We start from the raw sequence: 15,483 nt of genomic DNA, 5'->3' as shown, positions 1-15,483 counted from the left end.
TTGCTTATGTGTCCATTGAATAAGCGGATGTGTTTCTTCTTGGTGGTTTCTGATCTTTCATGACAAGTTGAGGAAATATGCATTTGATAATAATTGGGTCGCTGTAGTATTCTTGCTCTATGTTTCAAGTCGAAGACCGGTTTATCGTGAATTTAATCTCATGATCACAGCGAGAGAGGAATTTGGGCCAAGGAAATAAAAGAGGCATGTGTGGAGTTGTATTATTCTTTGCAGCCATCTTTGGTTTTGTGGACTTTTATATCCTCTCACTTGAAAACCATAACATTATCTATGAATGGTTGTCCAGGAGAATTATTATTATTTTCTGGCTAGAAAAATATGGAGAGTCGAAGTTGTGGTTCTGAGAATCATCTGCTCCAAGATCTTGGTGATAAAAGATCTCTTGCTTATGCAGTCATTTAACATGTTTTCTTGTTACTGATGAGACCTAGCAAAACTTTTCATGATAATATGGTATCAAGGTGAAACAAAGAAGCATGTGGGGTTGTTGATCTATACAAAGATAGGGGGGCTCTGCAGCATGGTAAATCGCCGCGTGGTTCTACGTTCTCATTTCTATATGCATGTTTGATAAGAAAGTTTTCACAAGTGACTTCTGCTTCCTAGTCTAGCTCTTAAGTTGTTTTTTATCTAAGAGTTTATAGTTACTAATATAATACTATCTTGTGTGTAATTTTTTTAAATGCTTTTGCAACTGAATGATGGATTTATTTTGGTCTGTTGGTGAGAAATCTCAAGCAGTTAGCCATTCAGATCCTCTCCTAGATGACCTTTTCGAGTGGCTGTCAATATAATTGGTCCACATTCATTCTCATTCATAGCAAGTAGAAAAACTGTTTGACACAAAAGTATCTCAACAATCTTGCATATGTCCACTACAATTTGAAGTTGAGGCAGAAATGCATTCTGAATAAAGTGGAGCTAAAATATAAGTATTCAATCTATAATGCTTTTGTTTAGAATGGGGATGATCCTATGATGGGATGACTTGTGGGCCAACAGTAGGAGCTGGAGCTTAATAAACTAGGATCATCTTTATGATTGGCCAGTTTTGTAGCCAGCGAGGCTAAAATGGATGAAGAGCAATAGGCAAATTGTAATATTTCACGCATGGTTTCAGTTGATCAACCACAAACAAACAAAGAGGTTAGTAGGGAGCCAATCATCATATGATTGTATCTAGGACATCTTTCTAAAGATATGACAAAGAGTTGCTTAGATGAGGCTATCACGCTATTCAATCGACTTTGTCAGGGGGGTGATATCCATCCTTCTAGCATAGCCAGGTAGAAAAGTGGCACGAAGGGAAAGCAACGATAATAGTTCTGATGGAGAAAATGGAGGAGTTAGTTCACTCTGTTTTAGAGACTATGGAGAGCAACGATGACGATTCTGATGATCATAGATTGGTAGCTTAAGAGGGAGTAGAGGATATGAGACCACCATTTATGAAACACAGCGATATGATGATCTTCGATTTACCGGTGAGTCCCAGTTTACACATACCACATAGAATATGAACCATGATGCATGAACTAGTAGTGTCTATGGGGATAATTTGCATACAGATGGGCTTCTCGAGGTCAATCAGGAGGACACAATGAAGCTATAGATGATCTCGCATGTAGAGTAGAACCATAGACGCATTAGGTTCTAAGTCATATGCTGGATTATATTACCCGCAATCACAAACAGCTTATAACCCATACGAATATGAATATAGTGCATCTAAGATATCATCTTTAGACAAGTACCATCCTATGTAGCCCGGAGCATGTTATGAGTTATATTTTGCTACTAACATATTCAGATGGCCCCTCCATAGTCGTATTATTAGTCAGAAGACATCTTTCAAAGCCAGAGCTTCAGCGAGAGATCCGAGATCGGTTATAATCCCCTCACGTCTTATCTTATGGAATGAGTGTATAGGACTACAATACTGCTTGATTAGAGGGATGTGCAGGTGCTAATGTGCCTCCTGATTATGCTAATAATCTCAATATTTACGAGAGATATTACTACTTGATGAGATTTTAAATGTCGGTATGTATGTTGTATTTTAAATATACCTAACTGATTGTATTATTGTATATTTTGTATTTCATTAATTAATTTTAGGATATTTAATATTGTTTCTCCTAACGTACGAAGCTAGGTCTCTGTTTTTTTTATATATTTTTGTTTTGGTCTAATGCTAATGCAAATGGCTAAGAGTAGCAAACTAAATAACATAGATTTGCAAGTTTTTGCCTCCCCAAGGTAGCATTATTTCAAAGCAATACCATGATAAAGCAGAAAAATTATTCTAAAACATCAAGAAGCATTACTGAGGTGTACCAAGATAATAGAAATATCAAAAAATATCAAGAAACATCAAATTAGAGTTAAAATCATTCAAAACTCCCAAAAAAATCGATTACTTTTTATTAAAGCTAAAAAAACCAAAAAATAAAAGAAATGGTGTGCTGATTTGGAATCGATATGCCATAGCATACCATATGTTGATGCAGTACCGAATCGGTACCCAACCAAACTGGTAGTTGACTGGTATGGGTTCCGATACCGGTTCGGCTAACTTTGAATAAAACTAATACTATATGTCTATATAAATAAATTAGGTTGTTAGTCAATATCAGGTTGGATTGGGTTTAAAAATTTTGAACCTAGATGTAGCCCAAAATTTTCAATTGGTCTTAATGTGAACACCTACCCAACCAATTCATCGGTGGGTCAGGGCCAGGTTAAAGTCGGGTTCCAATTGGGTATAGGGTTTGCGGGTTGAAATGATATCCTTAGTTGTGACCGATTAATATGATTCCTTTACTTTCACATTTATTCCATTGTTTTGATGGCAATTTAATTTTCAATTACAGCTTATGGGTAAAAACAAAAATAATAAGTGCGCAAGACTTAGGCCCTGTTTAGGGGAGCTGTTAGTTATAGAGCTTTTAGAAGTAGAGCTGTCTAAAACAGAGCGTTTATAAAAAGCTGTTTGCTGTTTGGTAACTACATTTCTAAAGTGCTGTTGCACTTTAACATGTGTTTGGTAAACAAATTAAGAAAGTACTTTTGTGTGACAAAATGACCATAAAAGACATTACCAGTATTATATAACAGAGCATAATAAAATATAATATGTATTAATACATAAATATATGATATAGTATAATATTAATGTAATGTAATATAATATTATTATAATATAGTACTATAACATTATGTATTATAGAATAATAATTTAATATAATATTAAATTATTTAACATAACATATCAATGCATTATGATATAATATAAATTATATTATATTTATAGTATAATACAATAATAAATATATAAAATATTATAATTATTAGTGTAAATTAAATTTTCATCCTTCTAATGACCATTTATCTCTCTAACAAATTTTCTAGCTAGGTGATAAAATTGGTTAAATAATTACTAATATTTTTATTTATTTATTTATTTAGATCAGATTATTTGCCACTTGCTCATTATTTTCTTTTTATTTATTTTATTTATTTATTTATTATTTTATTTTATTGAAATATAGAGAGGTCGCCGGCAATGGATGGTGGCCGGCATGGTGGCTGCCATCGTGGGCAGCCACGAGCTTCCAAAACAAAAAAAAAAAAGAAAAAAAAAAGAGGAAGAAGGAACAGAGGCGGCGACAGAGCTTTAGTAAGGAATTCAAGCCTCATTTATCGTTTGTAAGAAGAAAGAGCTTATAGGAAAAAGAGCAAAAAAATCATCCAAAGGACTAGACTAAGCTTCGCAAAAAAACCGTACTTATTGAGAATTGTACCTTGAGAGGAAGAAGAAGATAGAGAGGGAGAGGGAGAGGGAGAGGATGGGTGAGAGAGGAAGAGGCAGGATGAGAATTTTGGGGAGGGAAAGTATGATTTAAATGGAAATATTTTGGTCTAAAAAACAGCTTCCCGATAAAGCTGAAAACAACATTTTTGGAAAGCTCCAAATTGGAGCTTCTCCCCAAAAACTGTTTTCAGCTTTCCAAAAATTTTACCAAACATCATTTTTTATCTAAAAGTACTTTTGGAGGACCAAAAAGCACTTTCTGGCCCTCCAAAAATACTTTTAGATAAAAAATAATATTTAGTAAAAATTTCAGAAAGCTGTTTCAGCTTTTCGGAAAGCTAAAAACAGCTTTTGGGAAAAAGCTCTAATTTGGAGCTTTCCGAAAACGCTGTTTTCAGCTTTGTTAGAAAGTTGTATTTTCGACAAAAATGCCTATAATAAAATATAATAATTACATAGTTTGTCCCTTTATAAATCTAAAAATCTGCTAGAGCCAAGAACCCTAGCCGTCAGACTCTCTTCCACAAGAAAAGATATTTTTCTAGCGCTAAGAAGGGGATCTCGAGCCGCCTATTCGAGAGAGAGGTTGAGAGACGTGATGTGCATGAGACCGAGCCACGCTTGCCAAGTCTCTAATCAGGGATAGAGAAGATAAGTCATTTCGGGACCCACGAACACTCACTGCCAACGCGAGGTCGAAAAAAAAAAAGACGAGGGGCTTTTTTTTAATAAGACCTAGGTATAGACAAAGAAAGCATTTTCTAGTTCTGACTTTCCTATTTTTGTATGTATCTTTTGAACCACATTTTAGAATTTTTTTTTAAATTTCTTCTCCGTACTTTCTAAAATCCATATTTTGTTTTTTTTTTCATCGACCTTGCGGTCCACGCTGCGGTCCTCCTCGAGCGTGGACCGCGAAAAAGAGCGGCATCACGGTCTAGGCTCAAGCCGCAACACTGTGGACCGCAGCACCGCTACTACATCAACAATGTAAAAAAGTATGAACAAGGTAAAATTAGAGAATGGATATTAACTATGTGCAAACCTTGATTAACTATATGCTAAGATATATTATGTGTGTACCAGGCTAAATTAACTGTGTTCAATCCTTATGTAACTTTATACAAAAATTATTTAACTATGTACCAGAAAAACTTAACTGTGTGCCACAAAGGCTAAACTGTGTGCCACAAAAACTTAACTGTATGCCAGGCTATATGAAGTATACTCCAAGCCTTATTAAACTACGTACATAGAACATGCTAAATAATTTCTCATCTATATGATTCTCATCTAAACATCTAGTAATCATTTAATTAATTTTATCACCTAGCTAAAAAAATTGTTAGAGAGATAAATGGTCACCCGGAGGATGAAAAATTAATTTACACTAATAATTATAATATTTTATACCTTTATTATTATATTGTACTATAAATATAATATTATAATACATTAATATGTTGTGTTAAATAATTTAATATTATGTTATATTATCAAAAATTAATTTATACTAATAATTATAATATTTTATACCTTGTTATTGTATTATACTATAAATATTATATTATATTACATTACATCATAATACATTAATATGTTATATTAAATAATTTAATATTATGTTATATTATGAAAAATTAATTTATACTAATAATTATAATATTTTATACCTTTATTATTGTATTATACTATAAATATTATATTATATTACATTATATCATAATACATTAATATGTTATTTTAAATAATTTAATATTATGTTATATTATGGAAAATTAATTTATATCAATAATTATAATATTTTATACCTATATTATTGTATTATACTATAAATATAATATTATAATACGTTATATCATAATACATTAATATGTTATTTTAAATAATTTAATATTATGAAAAATTAATTTATACTAATAATTATAATATTTTATACCTTTATTATTGTATTATACTATAAATATAATATATATTACATTATATCATAATCCATCAATATGTTATATTAAATAATTAATATTATGTTATATTATGAAAAATTAATTTACTGTAATAATTATATTACTATTATGCTATATTATAATAATATTATTTTATATTACAATAATATTATACTATATCGTATATTTATGTATTAATATATGTTATGTTTTATTATACTCTGTTGTATAATACTATGCAATGTTTTTTATGGTAATTTTGTCGTACAAAAATATTTTTCCAGTTTATTTACCAAACATATGTTAAAGTGTATTTTTTATAATAGCTCTACTTCAGCTCCCCCAAACAGTTAGACAATGCATTGGTGTTTAAAACCCAAACCCGGAGTTCCAAATTCTCAAACCCCGATTTGTTTTTATGTGGGTTCCAAAGATGGTTATTGGTTTCGGGTCCACAGAATCTGACCCCGGCCGGATCCGTTACCAGCCCTGGCTCCTCCAGTAACCAATATCCGGTTCGGAATTCGGGGTCGGAGCTACTTGCAGCTCATCCAGCGTCCAGATATTGTCCTCCATCCCGTCTTCCAGCGTTTTCCCCAAGGAAGCGATGGGCATGGCGTCGGATGCCACACAACAGCCGACTCCCAGCGAGGCCACGCCCGACCAAGTGCAGGCCTTGCTCGAGGTCCATCCCCTCAGTCTTTAATTCCCTCTTTATAACCACTTCGTCTTTGAGGCATTTTCTCATACAATTGGGATACAAGTTGGGAGCCACTTGGGATTCTCATAATCTGGTTTTTTTAGGCTTCTTAAGTTATTTTGAAAACAAAATAATTGGAATTTCTTGTGAAAGTAAGTTCCGCTTGCAGGAGGCTCTGGGTTTCTGAACTTTGTTTCTGTTTTCATGCTAAATTCTGTCATGTTTCGTCAGTCTTAGTTTACTCGACTATTCTAATTCCTAGTTAAATAGAAATAGATTGTTGCTTATCTGCCATGTTCCCTCGTGCTTGTTACATAATCTGTTAGGTTATTTGGCATTTTCATGCTGGTGGACCCTCATGTTTAGTGGCTAAAGGATCTGTAAAAGATCGGCAGGTTGAGTCTTGATGTGTATATAAAATCTTCTGGAATTTTCTCCAAGAATTAAAGTGAATTCTTTCTTCATCTTATAATCCTATTCTCTTTTAAACGGCAGGTTGGTACCAGAGCTCTGTATTCCATTTCTATGCCATTCATAACATTCTCTGGTGGAAATGACATATAAATTTGAAGATCATTAAAAAGCGTCATCAGAGAGCTGCTTTTTTTCCGTTATTTCTTGCTTTTAAGTTTTTTTAGTGGATAAAATAGAGCTCTGGTACCAATTGATGTCAGTGTTGAACGGTCATATGTTTTTATGATGGGTCTTAGGATAGATGAAGATAATGGATGCAATGCACTGAACAAAGCCAGTTGGTTCCACTAAGCTAGTGGACTAATTTGTCTAGCTTGATTCAGTATCATTAAATGCTAAAGATCAAATGGCTTGGTTTCACTAAATCAACGCATGCTTTGTTTATTGTCAGTGGCTTAAAAAATGAAGGTTCTCTTGGTCTCTTATTGATATGTGCCATACAGATGGACACCACTATCTTCTGCTCTAACCTTTCTACAACCTTTCCATCGTAGTGCACCCTGATTGTAAAGGCCTGGCCAATCAACCAGAATGCATGAGCTTGATGGATATCATGTCCCACCATGTGTAATCCTCTGCCTAGAAATCTTAAGAGGATACCAAGCACAGAATCATCAATAGAATTGTGATGCCCTTTATCTGTCTACTTCTGCATGGATGTGGCTACTTCTTTTCAAGGAAGTTTGATTTATGCTTTATATTTAGTAGCCTAATTACATGTATCTGAAAAATTTCTTCTAGCTTATCACCAGCTTTCAAGTTAATTATTTGACCATTCCTCACATTAATAACTTGCACAAATTTTATAAGGTTCCCATCTTCTTGAATATCCAGTCTTCCAAGTAAGCTTTTGCTGTTTCTTGTTAAAAGCCCAACCTTAGCTTTGAGACTAACATTAATGCAGTGTATTTTTGAATAAAATCAATGTGCGTTTATTTCAAAGTAATTTAACGTTATATCCAGATTTAATGGAAAATGAAAATAAAACATACCATAATATTGGAACTATCTACTCCTATCTGGTAGCATATAATGATGAACAGTGATGCTCCAATTTTGAACACTTGGCAACTAAGTTGCTTCATCACATATGCAACATATAACATATACAATTTAGAATGACGTTGCCGTCTCCCATCTCTTTAAAGTTTTTTGAAGTCTATCGGAAATTCATAGAATTGCTCCATGATTACTTCAGTTTAAGCCACAAACAATTAGTTAGGCCTCGCTGCCCTCCCATTGGCATTCTAGGTTTTGCAGCAGGTCTATCTGTTGCCTGAAATACCTTGTCTGGGAAGTTGGGAACAATTTTTAGAAGGTTGGCATCAGGTTGACAGCTAATCATGAAAATATTTGCTCGATTCCCTGCTCTAGTTCTGGTATGCTTGAGAGTGTGTGTGTATGTGTGTGTGTGTGAGAGAGAGAGAGAGAGAGAAGAAAATATTTGCTCGATCCTTCCATGGAATCTTCTCTACTTGGTGTTTTGCTCCATAATGGATGCCTTGAAAAGGTTTGGATGATGATGATGATGATGATGATGTCAAGCTCTATCTTAGAAAGATGGTAAATGTATTTTTGCTTCAATTTCTACTCCTTTTCTTTTAGTTTTATATAACTATATTTTCCATTGCATATATATTTCAAAACATTGATTGTAAGTGAAGAAGCTTTGAGCATTTATTATGTTTTGTGACGATTGCTTATCGTTTGTGTAACTACAACTTAGCTATTTTTAATGGGCAAAATGTTTACTTAATTTGTTTGGTTATCATCACTTTTGTTTCAGGCTGCTAGATATGATGACATTGAAGATGTGGTAAGCTTATACTCTATGGGTGTTTCTCTTAACTCCAAAGATTCTCAGGGACGAACAGGTTAGATCTTCAAAGTTTGCTTCAAACGAAATTCATTTTAATTGATTGGTAACCATTAAATCTATCAAGTTATTATTAACGTTAATGTTGCCACTACAGTTCTACTACTGTTATTTTTACTTATTTTATGCTTCATGGAATGAATCTATGCTATCTTTGATGGATTTTAACTTTTATGCAAAAGTGGAAGTCAAAGCATATTGAATTCCAATCAATAGGTGCTTTTACTTGTCGCATTTAGACTTCTAGGACTCCCAAATGTGAAGTCTAACTTCATGATCTCAATATAGTCGATCAAGGCAACCTGAAAAAGTGAATATATAAAGTAGTTTTATGAGCTCAACTTGTTGCTGATCTTTGAGTTTAGCCCTTTTTTCCTTTTTCTCAGTAAAAAGTTGTTGTTTGGAGGACATGATATTAATTTATTTGTAAATTTATCAGATCATAAATACTTTCGGGTTCACTTATTTTATGGCAATTAAAGATCATAATATATCATGAATGTTGTTATATTCCATGATGAAGCTCGTTAGAATAAGAACTTCAATTTATATGGTTGTAGTTGGATTTGCTTGTTTCTTCTAACTTGGTGATAATCTGGTTTGTACTTTTACAGTGTGGTACAAGATTCAGGTGAGTCATCATGTGCTATAGATTCTCCTAGCGAAGTATCATAATGGGTAAAACACTGAAGAAAAAAAGTTAAAAGGAATATGTTATAAGTCTTCTTACAAGACACTGAACTGATATCCACCACAAGGGTTAAATTATCTTGAAGTTGTTCTATTCTATTACACTCTCTAGCCAATCTCCTTTATGTTAGATTATTACCTGAAGGCTGAACCCTATTAGCCAACCACCTAATCAGCTAGCATTTGTAACTTGTAAGCCTTAGGGCTCTCAAAATAGGATCCAAGAAAGATTGATTGTTGACAGTTGACTATCGGCCAATATCCACCCTTTAACTTGATGCCAACTTTCTCACCAAGGCATCTATGGGAAAGAGCATGTTGCTTATAAGGAGACATTCCTTATTGGCACTTATACAATTGAAGCTCATATAATTAGGACCTAACCACCAAGTTCTCAGACTGTTTTGCATCCAAATGAAGTGGTAAAGGGCATAAAGGCACCAGTTTTGACTCATAGAGCCACTTTCTCTACCAAAAAAAGACTCATATAGTTATTGAAAATAAGAAATGTCACTATTGCATTCTGCAACTTGAAATTAAATTAATCGTACTTATTGTGCCTACATAGAGAAAACATGATTGAATAATAAGTTGGTAAATGGAAAAAAAGTCTGAGAACTAATACCTATATTTCTGCCTCATTTTGATAGTTTTACGTATGTTTGTCAGATCTTGGGTTTTGAACATCAGATTCTCCTAATTGTGCTGGTTTTGGTGGTGCCTTTCACTAGTTTATTAGCTTAAAATCAAAATAAGATTAGCTAAACTACTCCTGATTTGTACCAAGTTAGAATAAGTAGATCCTAGTTAGTCAAAGCAATGCTCTTATGTCAATTTAGCTTTGGCAAGTTCCAACACTGAGTAGGTTTTCCGTTCTCTAGATTATACTAACTAACAACTTGAATAAGTAATTGTTGTACAACACAGACCTCTTATTTTTGTAGGTTATGTGTCTTTATAAAATGTTCTAGATATCTTAAATATAACCATGATCCATATAATATTTTTTATCTTGTACCACTTATGTATAAATTATAAAGGTCTCTAATGGTATCTCTTGTAATGTACATGCTTCTAAGTTTATGTCATCCACAACCTTATGTGAGATCATCAATATCATAATTTATTTACCATTTAGTTCATTTTAGTTCATATTATTGATTTGCAAGGTCTCTGATGGTATCACATGTAATGCACATGCTTCTTAGTTTGTCATCCAGAACCTTATGAGAGATCATCAATATCATAATTTGTTTATCATTTAGTTCACATTAGTTGATTTGGGTAAAATGCTAATCCTTGTTGAATTCTAGTTCTTTAGAAACCTGGTGGTCGGTAATTTATTTTCCTTTTGTTTACTTTCAGCTCTTCACATGGCTTCTGCTAATGGGCACCTTGACATTGTGGAGTATCTCATAAGTAATGGAGCGGTGAGGAGACAATTGTATATAAACATTTTGCTAGCCAATTACTACAAGAAACAGATTAATTCCAAATATCTCTTCGACAATAGTGTCAGAAAGCTAGTCTTCACCTTTGAACAACCTGTTTTGATGATTTTATGCAATTGTGAACTTGATTTCTCTTTTCATGTCTTGTGGTCAAAATGTTGTACTCTGCATGGAACATGTTGTTTCATTCTTGAACTGAATGCTTCAGTTTTTCTTGGTGATTTTCTGAAACCCAGATTCCAGTAGTTATCGTTCAACAGATTGATATTTTGTTCACTTTGAATTCAATAATGTCTAGCTGGTACTTTTTATTTTGTGCAATCAATACAAAAGTTAGGAATTTCTTATAATAGTCTTTGTATTAATTAGGAGTTACTGATACTAGATTTCAATATATAAGACAAATGGTGATGAGTGCTAAAATGCAAAAGTCGTTGTGCTGCAACAAAAATGATTCCAAATATTGAAAGGAAGATTTTACGGTTTTTACCTGTTTTGTTTAATACATTCTCCTCATGTATTTGTTTATAGAAATGCATAATGTTTAGTTAATTTAGCATTAATAAAATTAATTTCTAGTCATAGAGTAGTTTATATTATGTCAAAAGTCCTACTAGATAACAAATATAAACAAAAAGGATCCTGGTGCTTATAATAAGCATGAATCAGTACAGATTTCATTAGCTCCTTTGAGGATTTCGATTCACTTATGATTGGCAGGGGATCAGTCATGTCATTGCACATCATAAGAGACAATGACTTCATTTAGTATAAGATCTGAAAGACATCTTTACACAACTCTTTGGTATTTAGTGATGCATTTCTTAGAAATTAGATGATTTAGTTCGTCAAAGGTGCTCCAGCATTTGAATATCTTAACTAATTGTCAACCATGTTGGTACAACTTGCCTATTGATGATCATCACGTGGTGGAAATTGACAAAGGTAGATAGCGTATGGACTTAGGAAGGCTGTCAAGTAAAACCAAGTGATTTTAGGAGATCAAGCCTTATGGAGCTGGAACTTGTAGATAGGCCTCCAATCGAACTGAGCTGTTCATGAACAGCTAGAGCCAGAGGAGCGGTGCCAAAACATCATACTTGGCTCATTTGGTAAAATTGAGCTCATATCAACCATCGCACAAGCAAACCAAACATGAGTTTGCTTAATAATAGAAAAATTCTCGGCTTGACTCGGGAAATTTCGTATGTCTGAGCTGAAAAACTTGTTGACATTTTTAAATCTAAAATTAAAACCTAGTCATCACATGGATGCCAAGTGAACTCTGCCAGGAGTTGCCATATTCCAATCCAATCTGCAGATTTGTATGTTGGAAGAGCATGAGCACGACTAGCACAAACAATTGAAATTTTAATTTGTCACGTCTTATTTATTGGCCTAAGGAGAAAATGTCCTGTGTAAGTTTTAAAATTTTAGTAATCTTTATCATATGCTCCTTGAGAGGCATGTGACACCTGTAGATATGACATATATCATCATATTTCAGACTGTCTTATCAGTGGGCATAAATACAGAGGTAATTTGTAAAGTAGATAGAAGAAAACAGTGAAAAATTTGCAATTAGTTAACAAATAAAATTCAAATTATTGCAATCTGTTATTAGTATTGTCTTTTTCTTTGTGGAACTGGGAGGAATTCATGTGTTAGTCTGGGCAAAATGAATGAATGCCCATCAAGGCTTTCAAATTCCTTTTTTCACTTATAGCCTAGGATATATAAACTCATGTATGGAATTTAATGGCCAATTCACTTTTATGCCTTATACCCTTGCATACTTTCATTTTACGTTGACATATATGTGACGCAGGACATTAATGCTGCTAACTCAGAAAAGAATACTCCCCTTCATTGGGCCTGCCTCAATGGTCATATTGAGGTAAAACTGACACTTCTATGGTCATTGTATTTATTTGCTATAATTATGATCACTGAATGGTGTTGGTTTGGATAAATGCAAACTTTAGGTGGTCAAGACTTTGATCCAGAATGGAGCTAGCTTAAGTGTGCTGAACAGGTATTCCTTCCTACTTGTTTTCTGGATGTATCCATTTTAGTACTGAGGACGTTCACCACCAACAAATTATGTTCCTGCCCATACTTGAGTGCTTACTGCTTCGGTAATTTTCTAGCCATGAGCGGACTCCAATGGATGAAGCAGTTAGTACGGGAAAGATGGAGGTGGTCGATGCAATCAGTGCTGCAGTAGCCCAAGCTGAACTTAATGGTGTTAGTGTTTCTTAGCAAAGTGAGCTGCACTTTTGTTTTTCGCTGTTAAAAAGGATTGCTTGCTTTAAGGATGTGGTGAGTTTGTTTACATGAACCCAGTTGTAATCCATGGGTTGATCCTTCCATCGGGTATCATCATCAATTCCACAGGTTTACGCTGGTGCACTGCAAGGAAATTGATATGTATGGTAGAACCAGTCAAGGAATTTGTATGTCTTAATAAGAAATTTGATTACCCCATTGCCTCTGAAGATGTCTATGATGCAGTCTGCAATAATATTATCAGTTCTGCAGGTTTATTGTGCATTCCATTCCAAAGTGATCTTATACTTACCCTATGCACCATACTTTCTACTGGTAGATGCAAATTATACATTTGTATGAAACTAAGGATATACAAATTGTATTGGAGAAGTAGCTCTATCTTCTAGTTTAGTGTTTTTCTATTTAGTCATCAGACCTCGACAAGGTTTTAGAGCTAGTTCCTTTTGAATTTGGTGGTCTATCTGGGCAGGAATGGTACCTACTTTCCATGAAATTCCAAGTTCCATGATGTTAGGACTTGCGACCTTCCTGCTTTCATGATGAGGGACAAGATGGTTGTAGGTTAATTATTTACTCTGAGTTCATGCCATCTTACATAACTAAACTATGTTTTGTAATGAGTGCCTGTGAACCTCCCCTTTCCTACAATGTGATCATCCCATGTTGAGGCCTACCTTTTGGATAAAATAATTCAGTACATAGGACATATATGATCCTTACTATGAAAACCTATTACTACTTTACCTGATCCTATTGAGAGGTGTCAAACTCCTTGATCCTTCTCCAGAAGGGAAAGAAAGAGCGAGGTTAGCTCTAGCTGTTCTTATCATTTGGAGAGCATTTGTGGAACTACCAAGTGGGCTGTGCCATCTGAACCCACCTTGACTCACAAATATATAGTCTTTGTACTGGATTTGGTTTGAAGTTTGGGTTAACCCAGTACTTAAACATGGGTATCTGACCTAGGACAAATACCAAGATCACCCCAAATTTTGTTCCAATTTAGGGCTTGTGACTGATCACAAACTTGATTAACTTGCCAATGCATCAAATTCTGGTGATTATATAAAAGAAATTTAGATGGGTCTGAATCATGTTCTTCACACTTCTTTGTGTGGGATCAATGCGGCTCTCGGTTTTTTTCTCCCTTTTTCTTTTGTTTTTTTCTCTGGGGGGGTGGTGGTGGTGGTGGTTTAACAACAGTAACGTCAGTTAGGGTTTCAACAATGCTGGTGTCCATGGAACTACATTGTCAGAATGGACCACCAAAAATTAGGATCCAGTATTCTTAATGCCTCTCATTACTTGCTGTTTGCTTCAAACAGGACATAAAAGGTTATGGATGAGGATCATCCATGCAGGGCTTTTTCAATATTAAAGCTGATGGCTTTTTTGAGACAAGGAGAGAACCTGAGGAAAGCTTGCAATTACATTGGAAGTGGCCCTTGACATGAGATAATGAAATTTAGGAATTCCAAGAGCATAAGTTAGCTAACTGGACCTAGGTCTGATTTTTCTAGTTTCCTTTCCTCTGGTCTTAGATATCATCAGAGACGAATCATAATCTTCGTTCGATAACAATCAATCATGTTTGATCATTCATTCGAGAAAAGAGGAGAGACATTAATCGAGTTATCCACAGAATTATTTGCATTTGAGAGATACTTTTTTTTTTCCGACAAAAGTGGTGGGATGGCACCTTCATAGGTTTGAGCCGGGAACTTCTGGCCAGCATATGGCCCGAGGATACAGGTGCCAAGCCAGCAGACTTGAGCTATATGCTGGCTCTCACAATTACCCTGCTAGGAATTAGCAAGGCTTCATACTAAACTAGAATTCATGGCCTTCATCTTTTTACAATACTCCTATTATTTTTGTTTTTTGTCACTAGAATGTTGCATGCATAAATGCATGTATTCTTCATTAAAAAGATAATAAATACTGCAGGCAGTCAAGCACAGTGGAGATTGGGGTGTGACCACAATTTTGAATTTTTAATAATAAAAAAATATTTTAAATATAAATAATGATAAATACTATGAAAAAGACTTGCATGGTCGAATATGGTTCGAACAACGGGACAAGGTTGTATCTTTTGCACGAACCAACCATTGGATTGCCTGCCTTTGAGATCTATGCATATGGATGAATGAAAAGATTCGGAGTACTTTGAGAGCTGCATGGAGGATGATCAAATGGGCAACGTCGCGAAAGAAGATTAA

General features: G+C 34.3%; 1 protein-coding gene across 1 annotated transcript; it reads left to right on the top strand.

The window, feature by feature from the left end:
• The first annotated feature begins 6,286 nt into the window (after positions 1-6,286).
• On the top strand, positions 6,287-13,467 carry LOC103701649 (ankyrin repeat family protein). The gene is made up of 6 exons (XM_008783793.6): positions 6,287-6,463; positions 8,739-8,826; positions 10,884-10,948; positions 12,798-12,866; positions 12,955-13,004; positions 13,120-13,467. Exons 1-6 carry the CDS (start codon positions 6,386-6,388, stop codon positions 13,229-13,231), a joined length of 462 nt encoding a protein of 153 aa, XP_008782015.4. The 5' UTR covers positions 6,287-6,385; the 3' UTR covers positions 13,232-13,467.
• Positions 13,468-15,483: the final 2,016 nt, after the last annotated feature.

Source organism: Phoenix dactylifera, chromosome 17 (assembly GCF_051530095.1).
Source record: "Phoenix dactylifera cultivar Ajwa chromosome 17, Ajwa_hap1_PhDact_Kaust_v1.1, whole genome shotgun sequence".
In the NCBI taxonomy this organism is placed as follows: domain Eukaryota; kingdom Viridiplantae; phylum Streptophyta; class Magnoliopsida; order Arecales; family Arecaceae; genus Phoenix; species Phoenix dactylifera.
Note: the sequence above shows the minus strand (reverse complement) of the source record. Positions and strands in the feature narration are given on the sequence as shown.